The sequence below is a fragment of the Heloderma suspectum genome, chromosome 10, assembly GCF_057233095.1.
Source record: "Heloderma suspectum isolate Gila_16-S chromosome 10, 16-S_ref, whole genome shotgun sequence".
Classification (NCBI taxonomy): domain Eukaryota; kingdom Metazoa; phylum Chordata; class Lepidosauria; order Squamata; family Helodermatidae; genus Heloderma; species Heloderma suspectum.
This window is the reverse complement of record NC_139467.1, coordinates 37,611,718-37,636,215: the sequence shown is the minus strand read 5'-3', so window position 1 is coordinate 37,636,215 and position 24,498 is coordinate 37,611,718. Positions and strand designations below refer to the sequence as shown.

The 24,498-nt window shown below is 42.0% G+C and overlaps 1 protein-coding gene across 5 annotated transcripts in view; it reads left to right on the top strand.

Moving 5' to 3' along the window:
• ZMYM4 (zinc finger MYM-type containing 4) overlaps positions 1-24,498 on the top strand; it is a 61,312-nt gene that overhangs the window by 3,850 nt on the left and 32,964 nt on the right. For 2 of the 5 annotated variants that reach the window (XM_084815996.1, XM_084815995.1), the window contains exons 2-8: positions 14,644-14,689; positions 15,331-15,858; positions 17,287-17,354; positions 18,452-18,622; positions 19,060-19,138; positions 19,558-19,810; positions 21,564-21,738. In XM_084815996.1, the coding sequence (XP_084672122.1) occupies positions 15,354-15,858; positions 17,287-17,354; positions 18,452-18,622; positions 19,060-19,138; positions 19,558-19,810; positions 21,564-21,738 (1,251 nt within the window). In that variant the 5' untranslated portion in view covers positions 14,644-14,689; positions 15,331-15,353. Of the gene's footprint in view, positions 1-4,334; positions 14,361-14,643; positions 14,690-15,330; positions 15,859-17,286; positions 17,355-18,451; positions 18,623-19,059; positions 19,139-19,557; positions 19,811-21,563; positions 21,739-24,498 lie in introns of those variants that run through there. The other 3 variants (XM_084815993.1, XM_084815994.1, XM_084815997.1) reach the window with 3 other exon arrangements.

Below are 24,498 nucleotides of genomic sequence, written 5' to 3'. Positions count from 1 at the left end.
TCTAGTAAACAAAACTAAAACACAGTATGTCATGTTAATTTTATAGGTTGTAATATGGTGTGTTGGCCCCCACTCTGCCCCAAGTAGCCAATAGTAGTTGAATTAAAGGATTTGATCAGTGGTGAGGGGATTCAATAAAGTTCACTTCATTCATCAGATTGGTAACTGTGGTTAGTTAAACTGTGGTTTACCTGAACAAGCTAGGATCAGAAACCACAGTTTAAAGTTGGTTTGTTTGGACAAACCATAGTCTACCACCAGCCTTCCTCAAACTGGTACTCTCCAGATGTGTTCAGCCAGGTTGAACAAGGCTGGTTTAAACTAACCACAGTTTATCTTGGTTCTAGCAAAATGACAAACTGTGGCTGTCCTGGAGGAAAAGAGTGGAGGGAGGAGTGCATCAACCCAAGGCTCTTTCATGTAGCATTACTTATTTATTTTATTATTTAGATTGATATTCCACCCTTTAAATACATTATTGGGGCAGCATACAATAAAAAAGTGAAAACATAAATAAACTAATGCATTAAAATAAACTAAAACCAGCATATCTATAAAAGCAGCATTAACATAATCCAAGTAAAACAGATCAATAAAATTTTAACACTTGAGAAAATAGGTCTTGGTGCCCAAAGACATCAGAGTGGGTGCCAGATGAGCCTCTCTGAGGAGAGCATTCCAAGGTCAGAGTGCCACCACAGAATAGATCTGCTCTGTTGTAGTCACCAACCACTTCTCATATCCTTTCCAAACCTGTTCTAGAAAGCTTCTGCCCCTCATCTGTAAAATAATTAATTATTCATCTGACAGGAGATACCGTGAGAATGAATGAGATGAGAATTGTAAAGACTAAAGTTTGCATGCTAAAATTGTGATAGAAATGAATAATTGTAACGATGATGGTTGTGGTGATAACGCCTGTTCTACACAAACACCTTAGTGTTGAAATTAACTTACATTTTCCAAAATCTTTTATTCGATGCAAGTTTCTTGTATCAAGGAAATCCACTTGTGAAGCAGGCACTTTATTATCTGGGCCATGTTTTTGCAAGAACAAGTAATTTGTTCACCACCGAGGACCAAATCGGAGCTGAAAATTAACTGTAGTCCTCCATCATAACCTGGAGAACCTCAGCTATTTTAGATAACTTAGTTAACATAATTTGCACAAATGTGGCAGTTACCAAATAATTGTTAGGAGCAAGCCCTGTTGTATCAGCTGAGGACATCTGCCAATTAGAGTGGCCAAGAGACTTGGCATCCCATATGTTCAAAATAATAATTTCATCCCCATAAAATTAAGATCTGGACGGGATCCAAAATCACAGAGTGTGAAAACATAATAAATTTTGGGAGCTTATCCTTCAGCTTCGTGTGGAAAGTAATGTTTTCAAAGTGCTCTCTGCAAACATGAGAGTTCAAAATTTATTTGAAAAAGTGATCCAAACGGGAGGTCGGGGCTACGCAGAAGTGCCTCAGAGGCTGGTCCTGCACTTCACAGTGCTACAGTGAACTTGAGAGAGACAGTTGCATGTCTGTCTACCTAGAACATTTAATGTAGGACTCTGTTGTACAGGAGTAGGGCCATCATTGCCTTGTAGGCTCCGTACTCCTCCCCACGATAGCAAAATCAGAAGAAATTATGCAAAATAGTAAACATATGTATACTTGCATTTTTTTTGCTAACTATGAAAGCTTATGCAAATCTTCATTTGTACAATTCATAAAGGTTGCAGTATCTTATTTTTACTTCAGAAGTTTTATCTTTGTAATGCAAAATATACAGTGATATGGGTTGTCTGAAAAATGTTTGAATCAGAAAATTCTGCCTTAAATCCACTAAGATCTGATTTAGTGTGCTTGTTTGTTTTTGTATTTTGTAAATAAATCTAAAGAAGTATGCCATTTTTATGCTGTATAAATTCTGATTTTCTAATAGCCCAAAGTATTTGAACTGAAATATTTGATGAGGGGGAAAGATGAAATAAAGCGTACTTAGGTTGCAATCCTATATGCACTTAAGTGTAAATTCCATTAAACTCAATGGGACTTACTTCTGACTAAGCACGTTTAGGATTGCACTGTTAGACTGCAATACTATACACACTCACCTGAGTGTAAGTCCCATTGAATTGAATGGGGCTTACTTCTGAGTAGACCTGTATGGGATTGTGCTGTGAAGCAGCTTTTGTAGTGTCCTCACAGGAGTGTGGTTTAAATCTTCTATTTAAACAAATTCAAAGCTTTAGTTTGAAATTATATTAATTAGAAATCTTGTAAATATTTTACGGACATGACAACAACTCAATAGCATATACTTCCCTTTACATTATTTATGTTTTAAGGAAAAAATGAAGGCATTCAAAAATTAGTACACTGTTTTTAGTGTGCCTGAAGAGCTCTGTGCTTCTTTGGGATAGTCACTTGAATATAGTCACTCTGATTTTAGATTTGATCTAGTATTGTATCCATTCCAATTGCACAGCATGGCTTGTGTTCATTCATTATGTTACTAATTAACTTTATGAAACAATGCATTTCTAAAAATGGAGGGAGGGATTCCATGGAAAAATATGAAAGTCTAAACAGCCCTGCCTGCACTCAGCTTGAGAAGTAGCAGCTTTGCAGTATCTCTTTTTGAGCAACTGTTATATACTGTTGTAGCACTCAACAACCGCAGCTGTCCCACTTCTAGGACAGGCACTGATGATGGTGTGGCTGTTGGGGTTAGAAGCAAGTGGCTAAGCAAAAGTAAGAAGTGATGCATTTTGGTGCTCTTCTAAAAATAATTGCTTTTGTAACCCTTCACTCATTTGTTTTTATTAATTTACAACATTTATATACCACCTTTCTGCCAGTGCACTCAAGGCAGTTTGAAGTAATGGTTTATAATTTAATTAATTTAATACAAAAAGGACAGGGTGGTTAGAGGGAAAATAATGGTTAAAGCATATTATATGTGTCTGAAATGGAAAGGGTATGTTTAGTCACTGTTTACTTAAAGTGACTGCCAGGATTTGTGTTAGTGAGTAGCTTTAAAATCTCTTCACTCTTTTGTACATAGCAAATATAAATGTAACCAGTAAAATTGTCCAGTTTTCAGGATCTAAATATCCCAGCTGCTTGGGCATCATGGAATTTGAAATATTTTTCCCAGCTGTCCCGAGTTTGCATTTTCAATACTATATTTATATAAATATAAATGTCTACAACAGGCCTGAGTTTCACATGGTCAGTCACCAAGTGTCTCCAGCAGACTTGTTCATTAGTGAGCTGAATGGGTGATAGTTGGAGGTCACCCAACATTGAGTTAGAGCGTATGCTAGAAGCAATATAGTTTTAATCATGCAGTTGTTTTTGAAGCAGTAGGTAATTTAATCAACATTTCTTATGCTTCTGTGTGTTTTAAGTAAAGGTTTACATCTAAGCCAGGGATGGGGAACCTCTGGCCCATGGGGGTTCCCCATCAGGCCTGCCAGCTTTTCCCCCAGGCCCTGCACCTTTTCCCAGCAGGGAAAAATGAGATGAGCTTTTCCCTGCAGGGGAGGGGAAATTGCTGAGAGATTCAGACCTGCTTGCCTCTGATATATGTCCTACAGAATCTTGCCCTGCTTACCTGTGAGTAGACATGCAGCTCACGCTTTCTTGTGAGTAGACATGCAGAGGCTTAATACTTGGGATGCTATAGGATAGTGCTGCGGAGTGATTCAGTCCTGCTTTATTCTGAGTAGAAGTGCAGAAGGGTTATCTTGCTTACTTCTGAGTATGTTTAAAATCAGTAATAATCACATTCTGGCCCTGCCCACATATAGAATGTTGTCCCTGAGACCCTTCCCAGATTGGAATCTGTCCCTCAGTCTGAAAAAGGTTCCCCACCCCTGATCTAAGCCTGTGTAATTGGGGGCAGAGTCCTTTTTAAAACAATATTGGTTTGCTTACTGAATGCTTGATTCTTCCACACTATAAGACCATACCTTGATTCTTTCACACTACAAGACTGCCAGCTGAATGTTTGAACTTGACTCCATTGAAAGCGTGGTGCTTGTGTTGATATGAACACAGAAAGCTGCCTTATGAATAGCCACGCCATTGGTCCATCTGGCTCAGTATCATTTGCGCTGACTGGTAGCATCTCCAGTATTTCAGGCAGGTCTTTCCCAGCCCTACCTGGAGAAGCTGGCAGTTGAATGGGACCTTTTGCATGCAAAGCTGTGTTTTACCACTGAGTTACAGCATTTCCCAAAGATCCATCTGATACAGCCAAACTACATATGGTACAGGAGATCTCTGAGATGTCTGTGTTTTTAAAGGGTTAATAGCAGCCTCGAGGTGGTGGTGGTGGTGCAGATATGCATCCAACCTGTTGTACTGGAGGGAGGGGGGTAACACTTCCTTTCTGTGACACTTGCTTGATGAGAATTGCCTCCACATGAAGCTGCTGTTTACCTTGTGTGCAAAACATGCAGGTATTGTATAGGGAAATACCAGCTTGAGTGTGTATGTGTATGCAGTTTTTATTGGGGAGGAAAAGCAAGTGGGAAGGGCAGAGTTAACCTCCATCCCCTAGATCCATGGTCCAGATCTGAACTTCCTCTCCTGGTACTAACCCTTAAGAAAAATCCATGGGAGATCCTGTTCATGTGTCTCTCACACTGGCTAGTTTTTCCCTCATTGTTTTGTTGTGGTCCTCAAGTGATAAACAGGTATGTATCAACTGGTCCATAGTAACTCAGAAGAGTCAAAGACACTAAAGTGCTAAGAATGCACTGTATCTGTAACTGCTGTAGTGCAAGTCTGCGCTGTCACAGCAACATTATTGGGACATTATGACATCCATCACTGGCAAATTCACCAGGACAAACACTATAGGGGCTGAACCCTCAAGCTCACAGATTCCATGTTGCTATAGGGATAATACCTGTACTGCTGATGTGTATTGGGTGACAAGCTTCTCCCCACTGCTGCACATATTCTGTGGGAGTGAATTTGTGGAATGTTTTCCTTGGAAGCAGATTAGGAATATTGATTAATTTGAAAAGAATTTAAACTTGTGGCCAAGATCCAACAAGCTGTCCCAACTAGTTCCTCACATCCAAGGGGCTTTTGAACCTTTGTTTCTCATACAGCAGCTGTCCATGCCACAAACTGAGGGGACTTCCAAAACCTTTTGTGATATTAGACAGGGCCGTGCTGCTGAAAGGAAAAATTCAAAAATCCCAAGCTCTTGGACATGCCTGAAGTCACTCTTTGGAACAGCTGCAGCTCAGTAGTTGAGCACATCAGCTTCTCCAGATAGGGGTGGGAAGACTCTTGCCTGATACCCTGGAGAGCATAGACAGTAATGAGCTAGCTGGACCAAAGGCTTGATCCTATACTCCCATAGTCTTGCTTGGTATTTTTGTGTCTAATTCTGTGAGCTGCCATGAACATAGTTGGAGGAAGTGGGATAAAAATCTATTAGCAAAATAGTATAAGTAAATACACAAAAATGTTGGTTAGCACAGGAAATACCCTAGCCTGCCCACTTCCCAAACATTGTTTCTAATCCAGTATTGGGCATAACATGAGATACTTCACTGGTTTATCTTTATTTTCTCAGGCAAAGACAGTAGGATATTTAGTTTGCCCCTTGTAAAAAGTACTTGAAGACATATCTAAAAGTTTTATTTAGCATGAACCTAATTGTGTGTGTTCGTTCCAGTGTGGTGCAGTGGTTAGTGGTTCCAGTGTGTTATAGTGTTGGACTAGGACTCGGGAAAGCCAGGTTCTACTCCTCACTCAGTCATGAAAGCTCACTGGGTGATTTTGGGCTAGTCACTGACTCTCCACCTAACCTACCTCATAGAGTTGTTGTGAGGATAAAATGGAGAGGAGGAGGACCATGTAAAACACCTTGGGTTCCTTGCAAGAGGAAAAAAAAGGTGGGATATGACAATGATGACGATAATAATGATACAATGTAGGTAGAGCCATGAATTACCTTGAGAAATGGTATGGTGGTTCATAGAGTTACCAGTTGTTGTTTTTTGGCGCTGCTCCTATGCCAGTGTGCAGCTATTTTCTTAGCATGGGGATAAAGTGATGGGAAAAATTTCACCAGATTAATTTCTGTTTGTGAAGCTGCTATTAACAGTACAGGAGCAGGGCCAGTAAAAATGTTGCTCATCTTAGGTATTAAATGTTTGACATCACCATCCAACACTTGCAATAGATCATATTTGTTAAATGTTCCCAACTATCAACATCCATCCCCTCAACCTATTTGGCATTGCAGTATTCTTTCATCTTTAAACAAGGGCACAAAACAGGAGAAAATGTATTTTATTTCCCTTTAATGATTCTTCAAGTGGGAAACATTAGGATCTTGTTTGAGCTGAGTTTTGCATTGGCCGTGTTTCCCAACATACTTCTGTCTGAACATACTGGGAATGTTCTTGAAAAGAAATCCTGAAGAACATGTGACCAACTTCATTGAGGCAGGATGAACATATAACCACTCTCCCCTTGCAGTCTCAATGGCAGATGTTAGACACAGATGGCTGCAACTGCTGACACTGCTAGGGGGCTCTACAGTTCCAGCAAAGCTCTTCTGAGTTCACAACTCCTGCAAGCTCTCTCCTTAGCTGCTCTCTATGGCTCTCCTGACCTCTAGGGGTTCACTTCCTGTTGGAAATGCTTCTTTTCCTGCAGCAGGTATATGCAGCAGGCTGGCTCTTTGTTACCCACTGCACTTATCTCTCCCTAGATGCTTCGAAGGTAAGAATCAATGAATTGCTTTTGTGATCTGCCAACATAATCCTGGAAGGGGCTCACAGATGGAATAGCCACGGTTTTTTTAATGATAAACAAGGTTTTCTAAGCCTGGGAGGGGCAGTGAAATTGTCTTGAGTGTTTAATACTTTCCCCTCCCCCCGCCCATCAGTGTGTCCAAGGGGTGTGAACTATTTCCATCACCTTATTTTTCCAAGGCTCAAGGATATCTGAAATTTTGATTCTGTTGCAAAAAATAATTTGTATACTCCGCACATTTATTTTCCAAGGGGATGGTGTGCTTAGAGGCACTCTAAACAGAAGTTGGGAAAAAATTGTTTTTGGGGTTGTCACAGTTATATAGTTTCTTGAAGAACCATCCCCACCCTACGCCAACCCAAAATAAAACCTTGTAATATAATGGGTTGAAAGCAAATCCAGGAAGGCATATGGTTCTTTAAAACTTCTGAGAACTTGTTATAGTGGAGGAAGTTGATAGCAATTGGATGATGATTGTTTTAAAAGAAAGTACCATCTCAGTATTTTATGATGAATTGAACCAGGCTGCTTGTCTGCTCATATTGCAGAAAGCAAGACAATTGAATTAAATGTGTGATATCTGTATGTTGTAATAACATTTACAGATTTGTTTTAAAATTTGTATCTTGTTCTATTTTAAGGTATTCAAGGTAGGTAAAGTGTGTAAAACTAGACAGGAAATATAATACATTGAAAAAGTCAATTACATATAGCTGCCTACGATAATATGTGTAGTGCTTATATATTGCTTTTCCTAAGTATTCAGAGCATAATCTCAGTAGTTCTTAGAAGACTCTTGTACAATAAGCCAGTATTGTCCTCATATTGCAGATGAGGGACTGAGGCTGAGAGACAATGGTTTACCCAATGGTTTACCCTAAGGCTACCTAATAACTTGATGGTTGAGGTAGATTTAAATCAAGAACTTCCCCACTTATAGCTTGTTCCCTTCCTTCCTTCCTTCCTTCCTTCCTTCCTTCCTTCCTTCCATATCCCACCTTTATTTCCTCTTGCAAAACCCAAGGTGGCTTGCATGACCCTCCTCCTTTCCATTTTATCCTCACAACAACCCTGTGATGTAGGTTAGGCTGAGAGTCCATGACTGGTCCAAAGTCACCCAGTGAGCTTCATGGCTGAGTGGGGACTAGAACCCCGATCTCCACACTGGTTCCCTTTAATGTCACACCACACTAGCCAGCTAGCTTAACCTTCAGTTATCAAAGAGTTTTACCCTGACCTTGAGGAATGATCAAGCATGGACATTTGGGAATCGGTTTTCCACCATTGTGGGACAACTGCCAAGATACCTTGTAGAAGGTTCTTGATGCATGTAGACATGTAACCAAAAGGTGTTATAAAGGGGTAGATTTTATTTCTGGTTATGGGACATGGGAAAGGGGCCAGTCTGGGAGAGATAATTGGCTTTATAATAGGAAATAAACCATCCCATCCTGCCCTGCTTTAGTATAAATGGTATTTCTAGGGCACTGTTGTTAATTTTTTTGTGGCTTATGGCCAGTATGAAAACATGTTTAACTTTAAAAAAAATGTTACTATTAGTAGTAGTAATAGAAAATAATATTAGTGATGGTATTAATACTTAGCATTTTTAGTGTTCAAAGCTGCACATGTTTCACCTTATCTTTTAGATTTCAAAGCAGTTTTAATATCAGTTATGGGATGTTAGGGGTGCTTTCTACGTGCATTTTCCAGTAAAAACTTTAATATCTTATCTTTGTCAGGGCATTTTCATCGGGATGGAGCTTACTGGTAGTTCTGTGGGGATAGGATTCAAATTTTACTGTAAAGCCTGGACTGCATGCATTTTTTTCTATGGAAATCAAAATTACAGCTGATAACTGGAGGTAATGACTAGCAGCCATTGCTAGTCTTATCCACCCTGAATTTGTACAATCTGCTTTTAAAGCCATCTGAGTTGGTGGCCATCACTGTATCTTCTGGTAGCAAATTCTATAGTTTAATTATGCACTGTGTGAAGAAGTGCTTCCTTTTATCTGTCCTGAATCTCTCACCGTTTAATATCATTGGATGACCCCAGATTCTCTGCACTGCGGATAATTTTACACACCTCTGTCGTGCTCCCCCTCGCTTGCCTTTCCTCCAGGAATGTTGCATCCCCACCCACACAGCTGATATTAGCCCTGTTGGACTAGTACTCAGGAGACCTGTGTTCAGCGTGCACCCCCGCCACTGCTATGTAGCCCACTGAATCGGCATGGTCAAATCATGTTCTTTCAGCATAATCTAACTTACCAGGCTGTTGTTAGGAGAAAATGGGAGGGGAACCAAGTATGGTGTCTTGAGGTCCTTGCAGGATAAAATAATACCTTTTTTTAAAAGGCACAATGCCGCAGCCTGTATTTTTTTCCATGGGGGAGGGGTTCAAAGCAACTTAAGATGGGTGCACTTAATATCTGGAATATGGTACAGAGAGAAAGGGTTAATCCTTCCCCCCAACCACCACCATAACCAGAGTGGCTGCAGAAAGGTTTGGAGTTCTGATCAGGGATCTCCAGATTAAATTCTGTTTTGGGCATCTGATTGTAAGCTCATTGGGATGGGAGGCAGTCTTCTTCTTCGCTTCGCTTTTGCTCTGTAAAGTGTCCTGTACGTTGTAATTATGCAAAGGACAAGTGTGTTGCATCATTTATTTTGCACCAGAGAGTGAGGATTTCATCAAAGTTCAAATGTTTTGACAAGAAATATGGTAGCAGAAGGCAAGGACAGGAGGAAATACAGATTGTGGGTAATGGGCATGGAAGGCACAGTTATCTGGAGCAAAGGAATCTGGGACTTGCACCACATTTCTGAAAGCAGAAACACAGCACAAAGGCCCTGATCCTTGTGCTTCATTTTCATACCTCCGATCACACGGAAGGAAAAGAAAGTGTGGACTGAGGCCTTGCAGTTCCTTTCTGAAGGTAAAAATGTAGCACAAGGGCTCCAGTCCCTGCTGTTTCTTTCTGTGGAGCCTTTCTAACATATCAGGAGAGCTAGCAAATGGCACCGGTTGACTTCCTGCTCACAGACAGAAACACTGAAGGGAAGAGAGAGAAAGGGAAAGGAAAGAGAACTAACTTCTTGATGTGAACCATACTCAGAAGCAAGCCCTATGTCCTTGTGAGGGAAAGGGGATGGGAGGTTGGAACTGCAGCAGCTATACACTATAATCCAGTGCAGGTTACTCAGAATGAAGCCCTACTGACAGGGCTGGACAAGTTCCTGGAGCCACCTCACAATAGTAAGTCGATTTTGTTTTCTGGTACCTGAAGTTTGGGTACATAAGATTGTTGATTATTGGCTCTGGCTCCTAAGTTCTGGAGGTGGCTCCTGGATCTGAAACAGATTTGTTTATGCCTGCCTACTGAACATAATAGGATTTAAAGTTGTCTTAGGGTACAATCCTATACATTTTTAGAGAGAAAAAAGTCCTACAAAAACCAGGGCTTTTTTTCTGTCTAAACATGCATAGGATTGTGCCCTTAATTATTTTTTGTTTTTACTTTCCGAAATGAGATGTCTGTTTAAAGCTAGTAACTGTATGACATTATGATTAGGCTCTAGGCTCTAGACTCTAGACCAAACTTTGTGTAAGTTCATGCTGTGGTGCCATGTAGAGTATGGAGTGTGAATGGAAGTGCACCTGTAATTGAGATCTACCAATTACATTGAAAACTAAATATTTATAGAATAACTGATTTCATATTTAACAGACACTAATTTTTTTAAAGTTTAAGGGAGCAATCCTGTGCAGATAGGCGGCTGCCTCCGAGCTCGGAGGTGACCGCCTATCCAGTGCATGGTGGGAGGAGCGCGGAGGGGATCTTCTCCTGTGTACTTCAGCTGTCCCGCATTTTCGGCTAGACGGCCGATTTCGGCTAGCTGCGGGATGTCGGAACAGGGGGTCAGCGAGGCCGGACGACACATAGGAAGTGTACTGGCACTTCCGTCCGCCCCACCCCCGGGAATGCCCCCTTTTGCCCCACTCTGTGCTACTGTTACGAGTGTGGAGTGCAGGGGCGATCTGGGTGGGGGTGTGGAGGCAGTTCTCCGGGAACTGACCAATCCTATGGCCGTCTGGCCGCTGTCTAGCGACCATAGGGTTGCGCCCTAATTGTCCTTATTTACACAATCTTAATAATTTTGTTTATATTTAATTAATAGTTTTTCAAACAGCAAAGGTTGCTGGGAATTACTTTATTTGATCTTCACACATGAAACAACCTTGTGAGTTGGGGTGCATGTATGCATTGGTTCTCTATTTTTAATTGACTTATTAATGCTATTATTTATTTATTTTCTGTACTTCTAAACCACCCAGTAACCAAAATTCTTTGGGCGGTGTACAATACATTAAAAACATACAGTACAAATATTAAAAGAAAAAACGGCACAGAATAAAACCAGCGGCAAAGAATAAAATTGCAGCATCATAAAACCAGATTAAAATCAGCAGCAGACTAAAAGCAGTTCTTAAAATTATTACCTTTCTAAAAGTAATTTCAAAGAGCTATGAAACTGCTGAAATGTTACAGTATACACTATTTAAACTATGCAGCCAGACAATAACAAGTTAATTTTTTTCTTTCTTCAAATCAGATTTTTTACACCATCAAGTCAGTTTCTTGAATGTATTATTACTTTTTTGCCTTAAGTATACTGCTGCATATCACAAAGATGATTGTCTCTGCTATAATGCAAAATATATTACAACTGTTTTAGAACTATATAAAGTATAATGTAGTACACTGTCTCTTTAGAATCAACATTAAATGGTTTTTAGCCAGACCCAAATATTACTTTTGTAGCATCTGGAATAAAATGCAAAGTAAGGAAAAATGCCAACAAAGCAACAAAAACAACAGAAGAGTCATAAATACTACCTCAAAAGTCGAAAAGGGATGAGGAGAAATACTGCAGGGATCATACCAAAAAACCGACATACACTATATAGTAAACAAGCAATACTACAAAAGTTTTTTCTTTAAAATTCCTCCCCCATACTGGCTGGGGAATGCTGGGAGTTGTAGGACTTTTTCTTGGATTGCATAGGATTGCACCCTAAGTTGTTCAATAACTTGAGGGCAGGTAAATTGACTTGAGAAGAGAAATAAAATTGTTGCACTGATTGACTTTCAGTACAGTCAGCAAACCTTTGAAGAGTACAGAAGACCTTTTTGTCTCATTCATAAATGAAGAACATTCCTTGTGTGTTTAATGGCAACTTTGAACGAATGTGATCAATTTAATCAAATGATGTTAAGTAGATTAAAGGAAGACATAATTGAAATGGCAGCAACAGATGCTTTAGATAGCCCTAATATCCTACAATGTATGTTTGAAAAACTGATAAAGAAATTACGTGAATTGGGACATGATGTTTCTAGAACTGCTAGTTTAAAGACTGTTACAGAAGTGTGCATAAATGCTTGTGTTATGATCAGGAGAAATTTACACATTGAAATTCTATTACTTAATGATGCTATGGGACATGCTGTGGGTTTAAAATATGATATGTACCAAAAGCAGGCGGAACAGATAATAGTCAAATCTGATAAGATTCTGAACTAGAAAATATTTATAGGATTGATTTAACATTTTCATTAATAAGGGGTATGTGTGCTTTGAGGAAACTGCTTCCTCTCAACGTCATATGCTGTGATGATAAGTCTCAAGGACTTTCTTTTAACAGTATTACCATGGTTATTGGAAAGGCGCTTTTCAAGGAAGGCATGAGTTATGTAGCTCTGTCTAGAGAACAAAAATTAACTGGTCTACACTTACTGGCATTTTTATCCTTGAAAAGCAATCTGTGACACTGTCTGTATAGATGAGTATAATAGAACATGCAGTTTATTTCAGCCTCATCTGCCTTTTCTAGAAAGGCCACCAGAGAAAAGAGAGAAAGATTGATACACTGTCAGCCATAGCAGAGAAAATCAGCCCCCAAATCTGTATTTTAAATCCCTGCATTGCTGCTAGGTTTTATTCTGGTTTTATTCTGGTTGTATTGTTATACCGTGGTTTTAATGTTTTATACATTTTATATTGTTTTATTTTGTGCTCTTTGGTTTTAATTTTTGTGAATCACCCAGAGAGCTTTGGCTATTGGGCGGAATAGAAATGAAATAAATAAATAGATGCTAACAGAACAGTGTGTGGTGACTTTCCTATGGGTTTTCATAATGACATTGGAATAAACTGCTATTCTCATGTTATTTGTCAAGTGTTGCTCAATATACCTGAATTAGAATACCTGAATGAAAGAGCCAGTGTGGTGTAGTGGCAAGAGTGTTGGACTGGGAGCTGGGAGATCCGGGTTCTAGTCCCCACTCAGCCATGGAAGCTCACTGGGTGACTTTGGGCCAGTCACACACTCTCAGCCCAACCTACCTCACAGGGTTGTTGTTGTGAGGATACAACGGTGAGGAGGATAATGTAAGCCGCCTTGGGTGCCTTGCAAGAGGAAAAAAGGCGGGATATAAATGCAATAATAAATAAATGCAATAATAAATAATAAATTAAAATAAATTAAAAATTCACCTGAAGGGAATGTTAGCAGCACTTTGAATAACGTGCTCTCGTTAAAGTGAAGCCATACTCATAATGTGCTGAGTACCTTTGACTTGTGTGCAATAGTAGGCAGCAATTTGAAGCAAAATTTATTTCCCAAAGAGTTCAACAGGACACAGGTGACTTTCTAATGTGGATTTTGAACTGCTTGCAATTAAACGATCAAGGCGTTGACGACCTGTTCATAGTATTTTATACTGTATCCCTCATTTGCAGAAGGTGTTACTTTGGGACATTCATTTAGTGAGTAGTTTATACTTTTACATGTTCCTCAGGTGTCACAGACTGATAAAATCTTAGGTCTTCAGCATTGTTTAGTATTGAATGTACTCAATAGAGGTCACTGAATGCATTCTTTTGAACAGAGCTCCCTTGTATCTCTGTGTTTTATATCTGTTTTTATGAATTGTACCAGAAAGAGAAACTTGCAAATCACTACATTTTGCCCTTGCTTTGTAAGCTGTGAAATTACATTTACACCATCTTTATTTATTTATTATAAATATATATCGCCCAATAGCCAAAGCTCTGTGGTTGGTTCACAACAGTTAAAACCATAAAATATAACACGATAAGATACAATATAAAAGTTTTACAATTTAAAACTACAGTATAAAATAGAAATAAAAGGTATGCAGTGATATTTCACCATGGAAAATTAATTACCTCTGATCACTGTACTGTGAGGCTGAAATCATCTAATGGGTGGCATGTCTGTAATTATAAAAATATCCCCCAAACCACCAAACAGACATAGCTCACCTCATAGGGAGATCCTTCTAGCAATACAATAAATAAGGCAATACAGGACCAGGGCAGTATAGGGCTTCTTTGCTGGTCCCAGGCACTCCATCCTCCCCATCTGGTTTTGGGCCTTAAAGAACAAGGAAACTGGGTTCATGGAGGATAAGTTGCAAGCAAGCACAATCTGTGTCATTGCACTACATCGTTACTCATCACGGAGCCCTTCTGTTAAGGTATCAGCCTCAGCATCCAATTTCCTGGCTCTGTGGAGCTTGAGCCAAGGTGAGATAGCCTTCGCTCTGGTCTTAAACTGGCAGGTTTTTTTATCATTGAATATAAAATAAGGCAGCCTTGGTAAGAAAATATATTTCTTTCTGGCATAGCAGGCCATATTCTTGAACAATCCTACATTATAAAAGTTGTTTTGTACTGGGAGTTGGGCAATGGGGGAGGAGGGAAGTGTTCTCTTACATAAACCAACCAGAGTAATGATGTGATTTTTTTCCCTATTTGCAGTTTGAAGACAAAACTGATGCAGTTTTTGGTAACATAGCAGAAAAACGTAAGCACTTGTCTTATTTGTTTGCTCACACAAGATCCCCTCCCCCTCTCAAAAAATCCCTAGTTCTTTGTGAGTTTCATTTCCTGCCCCCATGTTAAAAGATTGCAAAATCTTAGTTCCAGGTGGCTCAAGAAAGTGAGTCCATGCACATACTACAGGGTAACCAGAAACCTTCTGAGATCATTAACTAATCTAAAAGTTCCTTCCTAATCCAATCTAATGCATAGTGACCTGGTTCTCATGTAATGCAATTCATGGGTTGTTCAACCCATGAATTGTTGGGTTTGCGCCAGTGCGAGTGAGTGCACTGCCTCTCGCCTGCTTGCCACTTCCACTTTGCATCTGGTTTCTCAAACACTAAACTCTGGGTTCAAACTCTGGGTTGTTATCTTTATTAATGGTATGAACATGTTAATTATTGAATATCAAAATACTGGAACTTGGGCTTCTTCAAACAACTTGATTGGTAATATGTTCAGGAGAGATAAAAGCAAGTACCATCACAAATGCAAAATCGCTTTGGGACACAGAAATTAGATGCCGAATACATATGTGCATATTTTGAATGTATTCAACCTTATGTTTGCCTCCAGATTCCAAATGAGGTGATTTCTGAAGGTGTCTGATTCTCTCCTCTCCAGGTGGTGACCTTGTCCATAAAGAAATGTCTGAGAAAACTGTCCACAACCTAACCCCTGCGTTTGACAGCATCCCCTACAGAATGCAGAACCGAACAGGATCTACAAACTCCTTGCTGGATGACGGTGATTACTTCCTGAACTCTGGGGATCTCACAGGGATTCCTGTCGTTGGGAGTGACAATGAAGATGAGCAAACCTTTGCTCCTAAGGATGGTCTCCCTTCTGCCATTCGCCCTGAGGATACCCGGGGAGATGTGCGGAGGGTTCGGGATCATGCAACGGACAATGAGAAAGACACGCAGATGCAAAACGTGATCCAGAAGGATCTCTCTCCGCCTTTTGACAAAGGACCTGCTGTATTTAAGTCCATTCGGAAAGATTTTAGCATAGCAAGAGATGATGGTAAAGAGACTTTTTTGACGAAGGAAAAAGCCAGAGATGGACCTTTTCAGGAGCGTGACAAACGTTTGGAAAAAATGCCGAAGGAGTTGGATTCCAGATTGAAAAGCAGCTTCCTCGATAAATCAGGTAATGCTTTGTTTGATAAGACTAGGCAGAGAGAAAACCGGAGCGTTTGTCAGTCCCTGCTAGGGATGTACGAAAGTGACTTACCTTTCCGCGGATTATGTTGATGGTGGGGGAGAGGCGTTCCGTCCCTCCCCCCTGAATCCTGACTGGGGGGGGGAGGCGCCCCGTTCCTCCCCCCCCCGGAATCCTGGCCGGCCGGCTGTGCTCCACAGCAATTCTGCGGAGCCGCCGGCCGGCTCCGCCAGCAGCCGGACATCCGGCCGCTGGCTAGCAGGGACGCAAATGGCGGTGGCCATAGCCGCCACCGTTTGCGTCCCTGCAGTCAGCCGTGATAGGCTACGTAAATGTTTATGTAGCCTTTCACGGCTGATTTAAAAAACAACAATGCGCGTACGCAAATGGCGGCGGCCATGGCCACCGCCATTTGCGTTCTTTATTTTGGCACGTCTTAGTCTACGTAAACATTTACATAGACTATGACGGCGAAAATAAGGGGAACGCAAATAGCGTAGCGTCTACGCTATTTGCGTTCCCGTTATTTTTGCCGTTTTAGTCTACGTAAATGTTTACGTAGACTGAGACGTGCCAAAATAAGGAACGCAAATGGCGGCAGCCATGGCCGCCGCCATTTGCGTACGCGCGTTTTTGTTTTGTTTTTTTAAGTCAGCCATGATAGGCTACGTAAACATTTACGTAGCCTATCACGGTGTTTTTTTAAAATCTAGCTGTGATAGGCTACGTAAATCTTTACATAGCCTATCACGTTTTTTTTGTTTTTGTTTTAACCTGGAAATGGCGGCGGCGGCAGCCGGTTGGAAGACTGGCCGCCACCACTGAACCGCAGTCGCCGCCAGGAAGATCCTCCCCAGGTAAGTCTCGTCCCGGGGGGGGGGGGCAGACTGTTCCGCCACCGATTTCGGGGGGCTGAATGCGCTGGCATTCAGCCTCCCCGATATCCGTGGCAGAATTCTCTGACATCCCTAGTCCCTGCCTATATTTCAGTGAGGCTTTTGCAGGGACCTTCCTAGTGGATGGGGGTGCCCCATGGGTGAAGTCCAAGGATTTGACTCCCACTCTGCTATCCTCAGTGCATCTATGTTCTTCTGCCTGTGGCAGCTACCTCCCTTTGCTCATGGTTGGGCTGCCTCTGGTAGATGCACTCAGTTCCATCCACTTGGGAAAAACTGAAGAACAAAGGGCACAAGCCATCAAACACTGCTGCTTTCATTTCAACAGGCATCTGCAGGGAGCCCATATGAGCCTCTTTGAAGTGAGCAGAGGATGCTCAGTGTGATGCATTGTGCTTGCCTGAAATAACTAACTTCTTGGAAAATGATGGTGTAACTTGTACAGGAGGTTCATTAGTCCATATAGCTTCTAGGGAATTTCTCTCCAAAATGTTGCTAACTGAATCTGTGTTTTCCTCAGTTACTAATCAAGTAGAAGAAACATTGCGGACACAGTTAGCACCACAAACTCCAGAAACTAACTTCAGGGTAAGTTATGGGCCTGGCATTTATTTTAATTTATTGCATATTAAGGTGTATTTTTTTGGAGTAAGATTACTGTAGGAGTTTTATTATGCTGTTGGCAACCCCTCTGATAGTGTTTGATCAAGTCGCCCTAGTGTCATAGAAGGGTGGGGCAAGTAGAAGGTCCCTGGCTGCCATTGGCTGAACTACTCTGATCTTAAGGAGGAGTTGGGGAAGGCAGAAGGACCTAGGGAAGAATGAAGAAGCAGGTGCCCAAGATGGAAATTGGGGCAGGGGAAGGCGGGTGGATGGAGTTCCTAGGACTGGAGAGTTGGAACATGGGAGTGGCCCAGAGTAAATTGTTTAATTTATTTCTAAATTATACAAACCACCCACCATCCTCGAGGGATCCCAGGGCAGTATACGCAATATTAAAAACAAGCAAATCCAATATAAAAACCATACGATTACACTTTAAAAGTCAATTTAAAACAGTAGCAATCAGCAAACGAAACAGAATCATAATGAAAAATTTAATTTAAAAATATTAAAATGCACGGGGGGAGAGGAATGTTTAATTTGGTGCCAAAGAGAAAACAAAGGTCAAGGAAAGAGTTGGAAGAAAGAATAAAATTTGGGAGAAAGAACTAGAATAGCAGAGCCGCCAATGTGTGAAACAGGCCTGCAACAGGTAAAATATATGCCATTTCCCCCCTTTTTAAACTTTTCAAGAGGGAAATTCAAAACTTCATAGAGGAAGGATTCCATTCTAAAGATCAACCATAACTACTGAAAAGTGGAAGCTAATGAAATAACCCAGGGGTAGGCAGGCAGGCAACCAAGTCCGCTTCAGATGTTTTGGACTACAGCTCCCATAATCCCTGACCATTGGCCATACCAACTGGGGCTGAGTTGTAGCTCAAAACATAAGGAGGGCATCAGGTTGCCTACTCCTGAAATAAGGTTTTTTCTTTTGATTTTCTGTGTGAGCAAAAGTAGATGTCCCTCTGGAACATCTTAGAAAATATTTGAAGAGCATAGAGCCAAGTTCTGAGGTATTTGGAGAAATGGTCTCCCAAATGTGTATGCTAATGAAATTCTTTGTTGTTCTTGTGTGCTAGGAGTCTAGCTACCTGTTTGCTAATAAGGAATCTGTTGGTCAAGAGCTAGGGAATTCGTACACACCAAATATTAGAATTAAGGAAGAGCCCTTGGACAATGATTATGATAAAGCTATGGCACCTCAGCAAGGGCTGCTGAACAAAATTAAGGATGAACCAGATAATACTGAGGTAAGATGGACCTAAACTGCCTAGCCTTGTCCTGTATCCTGGTCTTGCATTGGCTGCTGGGTTAAAACTGTATGGTGAAGAGGCTGTAAGGGGTACGCCAGTCGTTTTGGCTCTCTTTTGTGGCTGTTGTTGTTGCATTCTGGGTCGCTCAGCACAGTTTTCCAGGTGGATACATGTGAATGTGGGCAAAAGGTTAAAGCTGTCAGAGAGTGTGTTGAGCCACTCTTATCAAACGTGGCAGACAGCATCACATTACACAGGGAAAGGCGCCTGTCATGGCATCCAATACTGGGGAGGATTTGTAAGTCAGGAGCTTTCACCCCCCTGCTTGCACTGGAATTAGGGTGTGAGTATTCCAAACTCAGCCCAGGATCTAAGGTGGGTTGAGTACCACTGATTGCAGTAACTGGAATTTCACCTGCAGCTGTTTGTTTCAGGAATATGGCCAGCAGCCAAAAACTCAGGAAGGCGAACTGAAGATCAGTGCTGTGTTTTCAGTCAGTGGCAGCCCTCTTGGTAAGGAGCAGGATTTGGGGTGGATGAGAATGGAGAAACTGCTTGTGTTGGGAAGGGGGACATGCTTTTCCCTTTCGCATGGCAATATTTAATGAATTTAAAATATACGTTTGCTGCCCTTCAGCAATGATTCAAGGGTAGTTTACAAAAGCAAGATGAAATGCAAAAATTGAAACAAAATATAATAAATTATATGATTAAAATAGCAGTACAGTTAAAAAAAAAACTGGGGGAGATTTAAAATGTCGTTGTCTGGTGCTGAAAAGATAGTAATGTTGGCACTACACATACGTTTCTGAGGAGGAAATGCCAAAGACTGATAAAAGCCCTCTCTCTAGTTACCATCTGCCTTTCCTCAGATGGAGGAGAACCTCAAGATAACCTCAATAACTGTGTGTTTCTTCTCCCTTTTTGGTAAGCTCCTCAGCTGACTTCAGGTTTCCCACCAAACGCACCATCCTCTGGCATGAACAAACTGCTTCCTTCAGTCCCAAGTGCGGCTGTTCGGGTTTCCTGTTCAGGCTGTAAGAAGATCCTGCAGAAGGGGCAAACAGCCTATCAGAGGAAAGGCTCCACTCAACTCTTCTGTTCCACATTGTGCCTCACGGGATATACTGTACCAGCCACCCGACCACCAGCTTCTACCAAGAAAACCTGTTCCAGCTGCTCAAAGTAAGGGCAGTGGCTTTGAGTCTGCTATTGCAGTTTAAATAAATGAAAAAAAAAACACCTCCGTAAACATGGGCTGGTCCAAATGGGTCTAGTTGGGGAGGGAGAGAGAGATGGGGAAACATTGTAAGCAGAGGACTGTGGACCAAAGATTGTCTTGTACTCTGAACCTGTAGCACTGGATTCCTCACAAGTCTTCCCCACCTCTGAACTCACATTATGGTCTATGTTGGGTGAAAGGGCCAGCCTTCCACTGAGGTTGAGCCCAGAAGGCAACATTATTACCAGCTTTTATTATTCAAGGTTAGGCTTGGTTTTCAATGGTATTGGTAGTTTTATTGTGTGGTTGTTTTGCTCTGATATATTATTATTTATTACATTTCTATACCTTCCAATAGCTGAAGCTCTCTGGGCAGTTTACAAAGATTAAAAACATTAAAAATACAATAGACAATAGAAACAGCAGCAGCAATAATAGCACCTCCATTTTACTGCTCTGTTTTGAGATTTGCACAACTTCTGCATTTTCATCTTGTTACAAAAAAGCAGAATGAATGAATATGCTACCCTATCCTGGAGGCTCAGGGCAGGTGGTATGTTAATTAAAACTATTGGCCACTAAATGCCTGCTTATATAAAAAGGAATAAATGTGGTAGACCTCCAGGGGAAAGAGGTAGGGAACAGTCTGCCTACAGCTACATGGGTCACGACAGCACCTTGAATTCCACTTGGAAGGCCTACAAGCTTTGTGTTGCCAACTTGAGATCTAAAGAGTCCTCAGCTTTTGTATCCATGAACTTCTGTGTAGCTGCAACCCTAGGTGTGCTTACTGGGGAGTAAGAAACGTTAAACTCCGTGGGGCTTTCTGATGAGGAAACGTGTAAAATTTGTGAACGGTGAATGGCTTTTTGAACCTGCCCAAATGTAACCAAGACCTAGCAAATATGGTTTGTCTGGAGGCAAGTATATCAATAGTTTAAAAAGAGGTTGGGAAAGGGGGTAGAAATGGGCAGTGTTGGCCTGCAAATGGCTTGAGACCACATGGTCAAATCTAGGGAAACAAAATGCTTGCAAAAGAGAGGGCTACTGCGTTGACTTATTGGCACTGATAGTAAGCACAAAGGTTGGGGAAATTTTAGTTTTCTTGTTCTGTCGTTTGCATCAGTTTTATTATTTGGAAAGGGAAGGAAGGATTTGTTGTTGTAAACTGCCCTGGGAATCTAATGGAGGGGTGGTATAAAAATACTTCAAATAAATAATAGCATTTTGACATCTGCTTCTTGGTAAATTTAAAGACACAGGCTAGTTGTGAAAGCATCAATATGAAGACTGTGCATTCCTAGAATTACCAACTAAGTAACTAGAACAGGGATAGGCAGCCTGGTGGCCTTGGGTATTTTGGGCTACATACGCCTGGTAAGCCCCAGCCAAAATGGCTAGTGGGCAAGGATTATGGGACTTGTAGTCCAATACATCTGGTGGCTACGAGGTTGCCTACTCCTGATATAGACCTTTTCCTGCTTGCCATCTTCACTTTGCTTCTGTGATTCTAGTGCACTCAGGGCAGATTCTTACTCACTATTGGTTGGCACTGGGCAGGTCACACTCTTGGCACTGGTTGCCAAATCTGTAAAGTGGGTTGTCTAGAGCGAACATCACCGCTATGTGCACCGCTGTTGCAGAGAACCTGAGTGTTCTGTGGAGGGTGGTGTTTTGAGGCTGTGAATGCTGAATACTTTGGTTCTCTCTCTTTAGGGACATTCTGAATCCAAAGGATGTGATTACTGCTCAGTTTGACAATACAAACTCCAGCAAAGATTTCTGCAGCCAGTCATGTCTTTCCATGTATGAGCTGAAAAGGAAGCCTGTTGTCACCATCCATACAAACAGTATTTCCACGAAGTGCAGCATGTGCCAGAAGAATGCAGTGGTAATGAAATTTGCAACTCATTCCTTGCTCTGAAAGTTGGGGGTGGGCCAGGCGGCTGGGGTGGGTAGCGTTGCGTGTAGGAGACTCCACGTTCAATGCCCATTCAGCCACGAAGCTCCTCGTATTGCTTTGGTCAAGTCACTAAGGGCGCAATCCTGTGAAAATAGTTGTCAGCATCTGAACTCAGAGGCTGACGACTATCCAATGCAGGGCAGCCAAAGCACGGAGTTGATCCTCGCCTGTGTGCTCTGGCTGCCCTGCATTTTTGGCTAGACAGGCAATTTCACCTGTCTATCCGGGGAGCTTCGGAGGGGGAGGGGGGAGACCACGCAACACAGAGGAAGTTTTGTGACACAACTTCCATGGTCCCTGCCCTGCCCCCAGAACTGCCCCCTTTTCCCCATCTCTGCGCTCTGTTTCTGAGTGCGGAGACGTAGCTGGAGTGGAGAGAACCGTGCCGGCTACAAGGGGGCAGAGAGTGCGGTTTCTGGTAACCAAGGTCAGTTCCCTGGCTCCAACCCTGGTTCCAGAAACCCCAAAATCCTATGGCCCTCTAGACAGTGTCTAGACAATTAGGCAGACTTCGGGAGCAATCCATTGTCTGGTGGCCATAGAATTGCTCCTTAAGCCTGCCTAATCTCATGAGTCAGTTTCTGAGAAGCGAATTGTAAGGCACTTTGTACATTCACAAGCGCTAAAGAAACGAGAACAGTTGTACGCAGCATGGAATAATCTCCATGTCTGAGCTTCGTTGGAAGTTGGGTCGGGGAGAGTGAAGTTTGCTTGGCTGTGTTAATTTTTGCAAGCAAATTTCTTACAACTAAAAGAGTCCCCTGTATAACTCCAGCTTTTTAAAAAATCAGCACAAGGGAAACCCCTTTGGATTGCTTTTCTGGTTGGATCTGAGAGGCCCTGTTTTACAGCGGTTCTGGTCTTTCCTGGAGGGTTAATTCCAGAAGCTGGTGCTGGGGGACTCCTACTCAGCCCTTTGGTTTGTGCTGTCCCACGCAGCTCCATCTTTCCCCCCTTCTTTCTGCTCTTTTAAAATCTACATGAAATTTTGGGGGTGGGGGTGTTGTCTGGAGATTTGGCGTTTGATGTCATCAGTATGCAATGACATTCAGTTCTTATTCTCCTTTCCCTCCTGAACCAAGGAGGCCATTTGACCGTGGATCTGGGATCGTTAGATGTGGGCAAACAAACTATGGCTTAATCCAGACAAGACAGAAGTACTCCTAGGCAGTATGTTGGCTGATCCACTGCTGAGAGTTCAGCCTGTTTTGAATAGGGTAGCACTTATCTTGAAAAATTGGGTTTGCAGCCAAGGGTGCTCCTGGATCTGGTGCAACTTCTGAATCCTCAGGTGGTGGCAGGTGCATGGAGTTCTTTGCCCAGTGTCAGCTGATGTGCTAGCTGTGCCCATTCCTGGAAAAAAGTGACCTGGATATGGTTACATATGCCTTTGTTACATCACAAATGGGCTACTGCAGTGTGCTCTGGATTTGTCAAAACAGATGTTGTCTTAAGTTGTGTAACTCAGGCTTTATGTAGGTTGAATTAAAAAAAAAAATTTAACATCATATTAATTTCACAACTTTCAGGGTTCTTTTCCCTTACAACTTTCTGAGACTGTTCTCTCACCCCATACACAAATATATGTATTATATGTGTTCAGACATTAAACATGTACAGTGCTGTTTTCTGGTACAGCCACAAGACGTGGGGGAAGTGTGAACTTTGGCCAGTAAGATGCTCATTTTAATTTTCTGTCTAAGACATGTTGTTACAAAAATGAAGGACTGTTGGCAAGGTTTTCAGGGGTTCTGTAGCGCCTCAGAGGCTAAACTCGTGTGACATGAGTTTTCATGGGCTAGAGTCTACTACTCCGTGTTTTCCAAGCGGAATCACTGAAACTCGCTTCCCACAGGATTTTGAAAAGCTACAAAGGGGCTTGTTTATTTTTACTCAAGTCCTATTGAATTCAAATTTTTGGCATGGAAGCGCCTTCATTTAGTGTCCTCAGGATAGTGATTTCTCCAATTCAGCAGCCTCCATGACAAATGTTTTGAGCCAATCACTGGCCCGGTTTGCATGATCACAGCTTGGAAAAGAAGCCATGATGACTTATTTCTCCTGCTGTGTGTGCTGTGGGGGGATTAACGTAATTACCCCTGGCAGCACAACTTGTCAGGTTATATGAACCCAGCCAGGATGGCTTACTGCCATGGATAACAAGCCACCCAGAACCCTAGGTGGCTTGTTACCCACACCAAGAAGCCATCCTGGCCGGGTTCGCATGACACAACAAGCTGTGCTGCTGAGAGTAATTATGCTAATCCACGCGGCACGAGACCGGCACATGCAAGGTGGTTAGCAAGCCATTTTAGCTTATTAACCACCCTGCGATCATGCAAACCAGGTCATTCTATTGCAAATCGCCCCTTGTGGGGGTGGGCACAATCCTGCCCCCTGCTTCCATGTGCTGTAAGGCTTTGAATTGTCCAGAGTTGCTGTTTTTAAGAAGTGAGATTTTGTGGCTCTACTGAGTTTCCCTCTCTGACCTAGGGCAGGGTGTTCAGTGCCATATTAATCACTGACTGGGTTTGCACAATCATGGAGGGAAAATAATTTTCCCTCCCCATGCATGCTGATTGCAAGCTGCCTAATTAGCATAATTACCCTTGCTGGGCACAGGTTGTGGTGATGTCTGAACCTGGTGAGGGTGGGTAGCTGGGGTGGTTTACAAACTACCCTGAAACC